Source organism: Brienomyrus brachyistius, chromosome 12, assembly GCF_023856365.1.
Source record: "Brienomyrus brachyistius isolate T26 chromosome 12, BBRACH_0.4, whole genome shotgun sequence".
Taxonomy (NCBI): domain Eukaryota; kingdom Metazoa; phylum Chordata; class Actinopteri; order Osteoglossiformes; family Mormyridae; genus Brienomyrus; species Brienomyrus brachyistius.
Window position 1 is genome coordinate 13,092,574 of NC_064544.1, and position 12,452 is coordinate 13,105,025.

A 12,452-nucleotide genomic window follows, 5' to 3' on the forward strand; every position below is an offset into this window, starting at 1 on the left:
TGTGTTTTACCTGTCTTTGTTATATTCCTAGTGTTAGATTCCGTTTCCTAATTTCTCTGTTAGTATCTTAGTTCTGTAATTTAGTTTATTAGATTCACCACTTTCCGGTTTCTCTGTGCCTCATGATTGTTCTCACCTGTCCTGCATTGTCCTGTTAGCCTTCTGTACTTAAGTAGCAGCTCCTGTTCTGGTCAGTCATTGCATGTTGATCAGTTAAGGTTGCTCTGTGCATTGTTACTGTTAGATGTTACTCTGCACTACTCTGCCTGGTCTCCTTTTGTACGTCTATAGTCTCCCCATTAAACTCCTGTCGTCTCTTGGAGCCTCAAGTGCGTCATCACTACCTTCCTTTCTTTGCCTGCACCATGCCCCCGTCCATGAAAATTAAAGTGCAGTATATTTAAAAATACCTTTTCAGATAATTTACTTTTTTAAGAATCACTATTTTAAAGATTTTTAATTAGCCTACATAAACAAAAATCCATCCTAACACTGCTTGTGGAGGGGGGGTTGGATTCTACCCTGGGGGCTACCGGTGCAATGCAGGGAACAACCCAGAATTAATTCAATGTCCTTAACTACTCTGTAGAAAGACCTTTGCACCTCCACAACAGGTATCTTGAAAGCACTGAGAAAGATCTCAGATGTCTGAGTGGTTGTTCATTAGATTTAACATAATCCTTTACTCATTAGTGCCCCTGAAGAAAGACCGCCGGGGGAATATCATCACACCTAAACGCAACCATCTCACAAGCATTTTGACCAGGTACTCTGTTTAAGACACAATAGCACAGTTTGCAGCCTGGATTTGGGGTCTTGGTAGGCCTGATTGTTACAATATAAAAGACACTTTTAATGTGGACTTTAACTTTCTTTTATTCCACCTTAATTTAGCTTTATGTAAGATGAAATAGTTTGAATAGTTACTATGGGATTCATTTGCTAGAACATGCCAGAAGTAAATTTTGACACTCATCCATCCATCCATCCATCCATCCATTTTCCAAACCGCTTATCCTACTGGGTCGCGGGGGGTCCGGAGCCTATCCCAGAAGCAATGGGCATGAGGCAGGGTTTGACACTCATGTTTGCAACAATTACCTGAATAGGTAATGTACATAGTTGCTTTTTGACGATTAATTGAGTCTTATTGACCTCTAATGCGGAAGACGGTCCATGTACATAATTCATTTTCCGATTTAAGACGGAAAAAAAACAGAAACGAAAGAATTTGACTAGACGAATCGTAAAAGGTAAATTGGAAAAGTGTTTGTTTTGCGTTTATTTGTGCCTGTTTAAAGTTAAAAAAAACGCCTGGTATTCCGTTTGACTGGAGGTGGGTTGGCTTATAGGTGTGCCAGCTGTTATTGGCCAGGCAGATCGCAAAGAACACTCCTCCCACCTAATCACTACAGAACAAGTTTCGAGTCAACCCTCACTGCAGGGGTACCTGAGAGCTTCTGTCAAAGCTGCGCGTGAGAACTTAAGTTGACTTTTTTATTTGTGAATTAAAGCAGTCTGAACCAAAGATGAGATTTTAATCATACTTTAAAAAGTCTTGGCACTTGACCTTAAAACATTTAATTTGATTTAGCATATTTCTCATATAGCATATAACATTCTCTCATTCATTCCATGACTATGTTTTCCATTAATTTATTTTTAAAATTAATCTTTTATTCTTCTCCTTGTATGCAAGGTGATCATTAATATGAGAAAGATGCCAAATACGTTGAACATTTATTATTAATATACATTTTTAAGGAATTTTTATATTCTGTACCAGTGGTGGTGAGTTTTTCTTAATTGCTTTGGCACATTTCATGAAACATACTGAACGTTCTTAAGGCTGGGTGACTGGGATTGAAGTTTGATATGAATTTCTCTCTCCCTTTTCCCAGGGATGTATTGTGATGGGAGCAGAGATGCCCAAAATGGTGGGGTGCAGTTCTCCATCTCTGCCCAGTCCCAAAGCAATGTGGTGTCTAATGTTATGAATAACTGTAACGTCAACTCTGTAAACATCCATACCACATTTGGAACGAATGCGGATCCCAACTCATCTGCCAAAGGTATTTTTATTTAAGATAAAATATAACAATTATATAAAAAAGGTATTTAAAAAGATATTTTTGTTGTTACGATATAATACTTTGATTACTGGCTTTAAGACTAACTTCGTGATTTGAAATTATTCATGTTTCGGATGAAGTTCTCTAATACATGTGGCAGTGTTCACCTCTTCCTAAAGTAGTAGAAGAAAAAAAGCTTTAAATGTATTAAAAAAAAAACAAGTAAATAACTGAGGTAACCAGAGAAAACTGGAGTTCTATAATTCGTTAGTTTTAATTGTTGAAAATTTTAAAGATTTGACAAAAAGATGAGTACTTCTATGCAGCTAGTTCATATATATATAAAAAAAGAAAATTGCCACATACCATAATCTTAAAGGATCTTAATGGCATAAGTAATGTAACCTTTATTTGAATCTAATCAAGTGTTTCTCTGGAGGAAATACGCAACAAAATAAAATCCATGCTGAAGACGAAGTACGAATGTATATTTGAAGGGATACCAAAGCGGGGGAATCCATCCAGTCTGGTCAGCATCTACACAGAGCTCTACATGACAAAGGGAGAAAGCGAGCAGGTTAATGCCGAGCATGAGGTGTGGTATGTGGAGGCAGCGGCCAAGAAGACAGACACAGAGGAGATCACTGTGAAGTGCAATGACATTTTTAAACCTTTACCTGACCAAGAAACACCAGTGAAGACTGTGCTGACCAAAGGGATCGCAGGCATTGGAAAAACCGTCTTGATACAGAAGTTCATTCTTGACTGGGCGGAAGGACGGGCAAACGCTGACATCACGTTCGTTTTTCCTCTCCCTTTCCGACAACTGAATCATTTTCATGACAAAGAATTTAGTCTGATGGGTTTAATTCACCATTTCTTCCCTCCAATAGCCGACATTGAAAATATTCATTTTGAGGACTACAAAGTTCTGTTCATCTTCGATGGTCTGGATGAGTGTCGTTTGCCTTTAAATGAAAATTGTCAGTGCTGGTGTAGCGTAAAGGAGTCAGTCTCACTGAATATCTTGTTAATGAATCTCATTCAAGGAAATCTGCTTCCCTCTGCTCTGCTCTGGATAACCTCTCGACCAGCAGCGGTCAATCAGGTCCCTCCCCAGTACATCCAGACGATGACAGAAATAAGGGGGTTCAATGATCCACAGAAGGATGAATACTTTAGGAAGAAATTTTCAAATGATGAGAAGCTTGCTGAAAGAGTGATCAGCCATGTGAGATCGTGTAGGAGCCTCTATATCATGTGCCACATGCCTGTCTTCTGTTGGATTTCAGCCACCGTCCTTGGAAAAATGTTGACTAAAGAAGATAGCCAGGAAATGCCTAAATCACTGACTCAAATGTACACAAATTTATTGCGGATTCAGACAAAAATAAAAAATCAGAAATATACCCAGGAAAGCTTGTTGAACAAAAATGAAATCTCTAAGTTAGATAAAACAATGATCATCAGGTTGGGCCAGTTGGCTTTTCAACAGTTGATAAAAGGCAATATAATTTTTTATGAAGAAGACTTAAGAGAATGTTGCATTGATGCCAAGGCAGCGTCTACGTACTCTGGTATGTTCACAGAAATTTTCAAAGAGGAGTTTGAATTCGATGAGCAAACAGTTTATTGCTTCGTCCATCTGAGCATTCAGGAGTACCTTGCTGCTTTGTTTGTACATTTTCGGTACATTAACACTGGTGAAAATTCTTTAAATGCCAGCATTTCGAAGAACAGTGACTTGTATGAGCTGCATAAGAGTGCAGTGAGTATGGCTTTGGAGAGTAAGAATGGGCACTTAGATCTTTTTCTCCGTTTTCTGCTGGGCATCTCGCTGGAATCCAATCAGAAGATCCTGCCATGTGTACTGAGTGAGAACAGTGGCAGTTTACAGTCTTGTGAGAAAACAATCAAATTCATCAAGCAAGAGCTTGCAAAGAACCTCTCTGCAGAAAGAGCCATCAACCTCTTTCACTGTCTAAATGAGCTGAATGACAATACGCTAGTGGAGGAAATCCAGAATTATCTACGTTCAGGTTCCCCCATGGACACTGAGCTGTCCCCAGACCAGTGTTCAGCACTGGCCTACGTCCTGCTGATGTCCACGGATGTGTTGGAGGACTTTGACCTTTCTGCATACAACAGCACAGCAGCCGGGCGGAGGCGACTACTGCCTGTCCTCAAGATCTGCAAAAGAGCCTGGTAAGTCACCATAGCAACACCAAGCTTGTTGGTATGTTTTACATTACGTCTCGGTACGAAAACTTATGGCAGGTATAATATTCATTTTTAGGTCTAGTTTTCACTAGGAAATATACCTCCACGACTGTCCAGCAATAGATATGTGATTTAAAAATATCCCACAGTACTACTTGGCAGTATCTCAAGCTAAATAGTTATTATTCTGTCTAGACCTTTTTTGATATCAAGGACAACAAAAACTAACTACAGACGCTCCTCTACTTACAAATGAAATACATTCCGAACGGGCGTTCGTAAATTGAAATGTTTGTAAGCCCTTATTCAACATCATTTTAAGGTTATACGCAAGTACAAAGAACTAGGATTCTGGCAGTACACACGTTACGCTGCTGTGCGGTGGGAGTAGTGGCCAGAAGTCGAACTACCCGGAATTGGTGCGCAGAAAAAAAAAATTATGTTGTGGACAGGAAATGGGAGCCCAACGAACACAATTTGGACTTACAGTCCTCTTCGTTCGTATGTCTGAAAGCTCGTAAGTTGAAAGTTCGTAAGTAGAGAAGCATCTGTACTTGTAATTTTCACCAAAAGTCTTCACAAAAAACCACTGATACTTGAGACAAAACACTCACAATATAGCATGGATAGCATGGAGTATGAAATATGGAGCACTTTGTAGAACAGAGTGATTTGTAGATAGCATAGTAAGGAATACTATTTTGTAACAGTAATATTTTTAGGGATGGGAGAATATATTGAGGCTTTATAGCGGTACAAAAATGTAAGTATTCGTATTGTGTGGTCTGGCAATATACATCATGCTATCTGTACAACCACTGTAGTGTTATGATCGCGGTGAGTGGGCAGGCAGGAAGCGGCGAAGGATGAGGCCGGCAGGCGGAATACGGGATAGCCAGGGTTTATTTGGGGAGAGATCGGGGAAGACAGGGCAGACATCACATCAATACATCAATGACGGACAACCAACAGAGGAAGACGTGGACTGATGCACATGAGGCAAGCCGAAATAACAGGGAACAGCTGGGCACAATCGGGGAAGCACACGTGGATGATGAGGGGGTGTGGCACACACGAGGAGGGAGCGTGGCACACACGAGGAGGGAGCGTGGCACACACGAGGAGGGAGCGTGGCACACACGAGGAGGGAGCGTGGCACACACGAGGAGGGAGCGTGGCACACACGAGGAGGGCGCGTGGCACACACGAGGAGGGAGCGTGGCACACACGAGGAGGGAGCGTGGCACACACGAGGATCGGATGAGCTGGGCGTGACATGTAGTTAAAAAGAAAACTTACTAAGGCTTTTTCCAATGTCTCGTGGAGAGTACCAGCTTTGGTTTTTGATTGTAATTTTTGGTTATTATTATGACAAATTGTTTACATTTAAAAAGTTTTATGTGCCTATTATGTAATATTATGTATTATTTACCTTTCTTTTAATATGTTGTATCGAATCATATTGAGAAGAAGCATATCGTCCCACCCCTACACTCCCTCCTTCTCAGCCTGCACCACTGTAACATGACGAAGTTCCTGATGGAACCAGTGATCCAGGTGCTCCAGTCACCCAACTCACTCCTGACTCATCTGGACCTCAGCTACAATAAGCTGGGGGAAACAGGGGTGAAGCTGCTCTGCGATTCATTGAAGGCATCAACGACCCTGCAGGTGTTGGGGTGAGGACACTGTGAATCCCCTGAGCTGATTCAGTTTACCTCTATGCAGAACTAAACACAACTTTCACATATTTAAAAATGTACATGTTGAACGTCTCTCATTCTACTTGTCTGCCTGCCTTTCTCATATTTGCTTGCTTTTCTGGTTGTTATATTTTTTGTTGTTTTTATGGTGATTCGCAACTGCAGTCTGGGAGACTGTAACCTGACAGGAAGCTGTTGTGAGGGCCTGGCCTCTCTCCTGATACATCCCCTCCTCACGCTGAAGGAGCTGCAGCTCAGAGGGAATGACCTGGGGGACTCTGGGGTGGAGCTCCTCTGCGGGGCTCTTAAGGAGACCAGCTGCCAACTTCAGCGACTGGGGTAGGAAGTGACTAATGACCCTGCATGACATGACGACCGGTTGCTTTGTTTTACCTGTGAGTGAAAATGAAAGATTAATTGTCAATATTTTATTCATGTTGTATCACAAATATTTGTAGTAGGACTATGACTAAAATGTGGGATTAAAAAATTATGAAATATTTGATGCAGGAAGTTTATATGAAGTTTTTCTTTTACAAACTGAAACTTATTTTTAATTGTTATAAGGCTAATTAATATTCTGTTAAATGATATACTTGTTGAAGAATTGTGTGCTTGCACCAGCAGAATTCCTGTTGCAGTTTGAATTCTGACATGGTATCTTTATATAACTGTACGTTACATTTACATCTGTGTGCAGGACAGTATTCCCTATCAGAAGCCTAAATACACTTGCTTACATATTACTTTTTATTTGCACATATATTGCAGCCACAGTCTCCACCTGGTTACTGTTGCTAACACCTCGTGCTGCTGTTCCTATAGACTTTCAGGCTGTTGAGTCACTGAGAAAGGCTGCGCTTCTCTGGCTTCAGCTCTACAATCAAACCGCTTGTACCTGACAGAGCTGGATCTGAGCTACAATCACCCAGGAGACTTAGGACTGGAACTGCTCTCAGCTGCACAGAAAGTCTCCAAACTGGAGACACTGATGTGAGTATTGGAAGTCTGAACATTTCTTCAGTGAACTCCATCAGGCTTCTTGAGGTGTTAGAATGAAGTGATCTCTTGGATGCCACACTCACTGGATTATTTTGTATTTCCTACAGTGTAGACCATTGTGGCCCATGCAGAAATCAACCAGGGCTCCTCAGATGTATGTATTCAATTAATAGGTGAAGAATTAATGGAAAAATCGGGAAGTTTGCCTTTTTAATCATTGAATTGTTCTTGGAGTTAATCAGAATGCCCGTCCATGCTAACCTATAGCTGCCATTCTGCATATTGAAAATACCACAGAAAAGCTCTCACAGGTTCAGCTGACCATGTAGCCATTTTGCCCTGACATTCTGAATGCATTTTAATCTTTAAATATACATGTTGTACATTTTCCCACTAATTCTTAACTGTGATGAAAATTTGTGGATTATTTCACAGATAATGAGCAGTGAAGTCACTTAGAAGGAAGTTTTACAATAGCCTGATTGTTTGAAACAGGATGTTAGAAGCCAGACAGTTCTTCATACTGGAAATGTCGATGTCAGCGATTATTTTTCGCCTGTGTCATACAAAATTTCAGTTTAAAGAGTCTGATGCTTTGACTCTGGATAATATATTTTGACTTTACAGATGCCTGCCAACCATCACTGGATCCCAACACAGTAAACCCACTGTTGTGCCTGTCTGAGGGTAACAAAAAGGTGACCTACAAAGGCAGCCATTTGTATCCTGACCACCCAGAGCGATTTGAAGACTGGGTGCAGGTGCTCTGCAAGGAGGGGTTGTCTGGGCGCTGCTACTGGGAGGTTGAATGGGAAGGAGGAAATGTGGACATTGCAGTGGCATACAAAGGAATATCCAGGAAGGGAAGAAGAGAGAGCTGTGGTTTTGGATTCAGTAATCAGTCGTGGACATTACATATTTCTGGGGATATTTTCTCCTTCCGTCACAACAATAATGTGACCAGGATACATACTTCCTCTTCGCGGTCCCGCAGGGTGGGGGTGTACCTGGACTGGCCGGCTGGGGTCCTGGCTTTCTACAGGATAGACAAACGTACTGTTCTTGTGCACCACGTCATCACCAAGTTCACTGAGCCTCTTTATCCAGGTTTTTCTGTCTCTCAAGACTATTCTTTGTCTATTAGTGACATACTTTAATAGGCGTGTGAGGTTCATCATAGGGAGACTGATCTGACTTGACAGTGGATGTATCTATTTGCAATCTAACCACAAAATTGTAATAGTAAAAACAGTCACAGCTCATAGGAAAACACATCAGAATTATTCAATGAACACTATTATATGGGAATTGGATTTTAACAGCGGGGGGCATGGCGGTGCTGGGGTTAGCTCTGTGTGTGTGGAGTCTGCATGTTCTCCCCGTGTCATCGTGGTGTTTCCTCCAGTCCAGAAACATGCTGAGGAGAATTAGCCTTCCCAGAATGCCGAGCGGTGTGAATGGTGTCGGTGCCCTGTGACGGGCTGCCATGTGCCTGGACTGCTTCACATAGTACATGGGAACTTTGTATATAAGTTGCTTGCAGCCCTGATAAACATTAGACCTCCAAACCGACTGACAAAAAACTGCAACACCTGTCATACACTATAGTGAACAGGTCTGTGAAAAATAAACGTGACAGGCACTTCCATACTATTAATATCGTAGCATGGGGGGGGGGGGGGGTCTTCTGCTATAAAATTCACTGAACTTAAATACTGCAGTACTTATTGTATTGCAGTTTCCTCAGTAGCTTATTACAGCTCCAGGTGAGGTTCACATACCACAAACCACTCAAGCCAACCCTATACACTATTTTTGTGAATTTTTGCCACGTTGTGTGACTTGCAGAGAGAAGCGAAGAAACATACAAAAGATAAACATATGCAGCTATTTCATCATCTTATGAGTATATTAGTATGCATGTAATAAAATAGTCTAGTATAGCACTCAATTGTTAGTTATATATAATTTGATTTTGTTTTTATTTTTTATTTATATATTACAATGCTTCTATTTGTCTGTTACTTCTATTTGATCTTTATTTTATCTTATTTTGTATATAGAAGTTGTTTTTCTTGTTGGCGTTCGGGGGGGGGGGGGGGGGGGGGGGGGGGGGGGGTTTGCCCTGGGCACCATATAAGCTCGAACCACCACCACTCAGATACATACATTTAACATACATTTTTTTGGACTGCAATGAAAAAAAAAAAACACTTCTACAATATTCAGAAAATCCCCTCGCAATCTCTCCCAATTATTTGAAGATCACTGACTTCCACAACATATCTGTGCAGTTTGAAAATGATCCATTATTAATGATTTGATCCGAAAACTTTGGCGGCTCAGTACTTCAAGACGGCGCAGGGAGGAAGTAGCGACCCACCAGAAGGGGACCCCTGGAACTGAGCATTGTGCTTTCCCTGGCTGATCTAACGGAGCTGGAGCACTGCACTTCCAGTGCCAGGCAGTAGAGGGAGTCGCAGTTCCACGATAACAGGGCACCTCCGCATTTGAAAGCACATGGCAGGCTCGATCCCTGGCACGCTGTAGCACCCAATCGCACAGGCGTAAGGCCCCAATCTTAGCCCACAAGTCTTTCATGTTAGGTGAGCTGCACACGGCTGCCTGGACAGAGCATCTGCGTGTGCATGCTGCAGCCCCGCCCTGTGCACGATCGTGATGTCATAAGGCTGCAGCTCCTCAATCCAGCATGCGACTTGACCCTCTGGCTCTTTTATGGACATTAGCCACCGAAGGACTGAATGATCAGTTCGGATGAAGGGCGAGCCGCAGAGGTAGTGCCCGAGTACCTGGAGTAGCGCATAGCACAGCCACAAGCTCTTGCCGGGTGACACAATAACGTCGCTCCACCTTTTTGAACACCCTGCTGTAATAAGCCACCACCCATTCTCCCTCCTTGCTCCACCTGAGAGAGCACCACGCCCAACCTCACATTACTGGCATCAGTAGCCAGAATGAAAGGCAGGCTGGGGTTGAGGGGGCAACACAGGGACCTCGATCAGAGCCTGCTTAAGTGAGGAAAAGGCAGCCTAGCATTCCTCAGACCACACAAAGGGGTAGGCCTTGCACAAACCGCCTGTAGTAGGAGGCTAGCCCTTGGAAGGCTTTAAGCTGCGGCTGCATGGTTGGAGTGGGCCAGTCCCTCACAGCCTGCGCCTCATCTTCCATAGTGCCAATGCCCCCCCCCCAGCTTGTAACCCAGGAATGTTTCCTCCTTCCTCATCAGACGGAACTTCTCTTGGTTGTTACAGGAACGAAGCCTGTTACACAGCTCTGAAGGTAGGAGCCCTGGGGGCGCGCATTCTCCGTTACGTCTCCGCAGCGCCCTGACTAACGCACCATATATAGCAATAACAGGCAAGACAGAGCATCGTCCACCAAACACATCGCCAGCTCCAATGTCCAGTTCGCCTTACCCGAATACATCGGTGTCTATATGCGGGAGGGGGGATCCCCCGCATAGGCGCCGCCATGTTCGTCTACATAGCGCCCCGCTAGAATGCATGCCTGTCGCGGGAGCGCGCTCCACTGAAAACAGCGAAAGGAAAGCTCTCTTTTGTAACTCGTGGAATTGATCGTTTCTGTTTATGTAAACTCATAAAATGCATGTAACACATCATATGACATTGTATTTTGTTAAAATACAGATATATAACATAAAACAAATAAAATAGGTCGCTGATCTGAAAACGGTTTGTTAGGCTGTCAGGCAAGCTCTCTTGCGCCACTGAAAACAGCAAAAGGAAAGCTCTTGTAACGCGTAGAAATGATCGTTTCTGTTTAAACTCATAAAACTCACGTAACACATCATATGACATTGAATTTTGTTAAGATACAGATATATAGCACAAAACACATAAAATAGGTCGCTGATCTGAAAACGGTTTGTTACTTAATGGGCTGTCACGTGCATGTTAATATCGATTCAAAACAGCAGACATGAACGTGGAAATATAAAGCTTGTTACATTATAAGTGTGTATCAGATGCACTGTAACACTGTTGTTATTTTTACGAAAAAAATTAATTTGTTACTCAGTCTTTTAAAAATGCCTGGGAATCGTTTTAATCACTGGCTAAAATAATGTTGCGCCACGTAGCTCAGATGACACTGATCTATCTCCAAACTGTATTAACTAAACGTGCATGGTGCTGGGATCACTGCAAATATAATGATGAAGTTGGTAAGGGGCAGCATGTGGCTTGATCGGCTAAGCCTGTGTTCATGTAATCAGAAGGTCACTAGTTCAAACCCAGCCTCAGCATGCCTGCAGGTTCTTGACTGCTTGTGGTTCTTGAGTGGTTTTCCTTTCCAAACAACTTAGTCTAAAAATAAGGTGTGAAGATAATTTCCCCATGGGGATCAAAGTATTATCTATTATTATTATTATGTACTTGATGATGGGAGCTGCAGAAATGCAAAATCAAAGCCAAAGGGGATGCCTTTTCCGGCAGGTGGTTGCCGAGAAAGGTTTTGCATTTCTATAGCTCCCATCATCAAGTGCCTTCGGCAGTTTGTAAAAGTCGAATTATACAGCTCTGCAATACGAATCCTTACTTGTAAAAATGATCTTTCTTACTAATAGGAATCACCTTGTGACCGTCTTGAATTCATATTTTTACTAGTAAGAATTAATTTCGCGGCGAGTAATTAGCCTTATCCTAGCAAAAGACAATCCGTGTGGTATTTGTGCATTTACTTTGTAAACAGTAAGTGTTGTAATGGTTTAATGCTTTACCAGGGAGTGCGCGTGTTTACTGGAGCGTCCACCCTGAGCGTGTCGTGTAAATTGCTGCCTTGTTTCAGATTAGTGATGAGCTGAGCTCATTAGAGATGAGACAAACCCCCCACTTTATAAGAACTGTCGTTTCCATTTAAAAATGACCCACACTCAGTACGATTCTTCTTCCAAGTAAATATAAATTACGGTCGCCAGACTTCCACTTTTTACAGGACTTTGTCCTCTCACTGGATTCTAAAATGTCTGAAGTGTCGCTTCGTTTCATCTTGACATTTGCTTTCAACAGTCAGAATACTTTCTGTGAGCATGTTCGCGTTGCTGGGACGCCTCTCTTCACGTCCTCATTTTTCGCCGATCAAAATACGGTCAATACGTTTACGATTGCGTACTAATTTGTGTAATCATTTTGGCATTTAAAAGTAAAGTTTAAGTTGCTTCTAGATAATACGATAAGACGGGCGGCGAAGGTCACTTTCCGTTTCCTTGTGATCGTTCATGCCAAAGCCGGGCGGTACTTTCCAGAAAACTTTCCAGGTGTCCATAGGCTGTCTTTGTTCAAATTACCCAAATCGGAAAGCGCATCTAACCATAAAATCAACCTGCAGATGTATATACGGGTAAGCTTTGCCGTGTTTTTTAAATATTTTAAAACGAATGTTCATTGCTCAATAAATAGCCGTATATGCCCGTCAT

At 42.3% G+C, this 12,452-nt stretch overlaps 2 protein-coding genes across 17 annotated transcripts in view; both read left to right on the forward strand.

Moving 5' to 3' along the window:
- LOC125704417 (NACHT, LRR and PYD domains-containing protein 5-like) overlaps positions 1–12,452 on the forward strand; it is a 97,228-nt gene that overhangs the window by 2,990 nt on the left and 81,786 nt on the right. For 6 of the 14 annotated variants that reach the window (XM_048969943.1, XM_048969944.1, XM_048969942.1 and 3 more), the window contains exon 1: positions 10,330–12,376. In XM_048969943.1, the coding sequence (XP_048825900.1) occupies positions 12,255–12,376 (122 nt within the window). In that variant the 5' untranslated portion in view covers positions 10,330–12,254. Of the gene's footprint in view, positions 1–1,375; positions 1,476–1,537; positions 1,792–1,901; positions 2,073–10,018; positions 10,298–10,328; positions 12,377–12,452 lie in introns of those variants that run through there. The other 8 variants (XM_048969949.1, XM_048969950.1, XM_048969951.1 and 5 more) reach the window with 8 other exon arrangements.
- The window catches only part of LOC125704420 (protein NLRC3-like), a 91,869-nt gene continuing 81,364 nt past the window's right edge, over positions 1,948–12,452 (forward strand). The window contains exons 1-7 of one of the 3 annotated variants that reach the window (XM_048969956.1): positions 1,948–2,072; positions 2,512–4,277; positions 5,801–5,971; positions 6,161–6,334; positions 6,821–6,988; positions 7,105–7,151; positions 7,625–7,695. In XM_048969956.1, coding sequence (XP_048825913.1) covers positions 2,046–2,072; positions 2,512–4,277; positions 5,801–5,971; positions 6,161–6,334; positions 6,821–6,836 — 2,154 coding nt within the window. In that variant the 5' untranslated portion in view covers positions 1,948–2,045 and the 3' untranslated portion in view covers positions 6,837–6,988; positions 7,105–7,151; positions 7,625–7,695. Of the gene's footprint in view, positions 2,073–2,511; positions 4,278–5,116; positions 5,411–5,800; positions 5,972–6,160; positions 6,335–6,820; positions 6,989–7,104; positions 7,152–7,624; positions 8,071–12,452 lie in introns of those variants that run through there. The other 2 variants (XM_048969955.1, XM_048969957.1) reach the window with 2 other exon arrangements.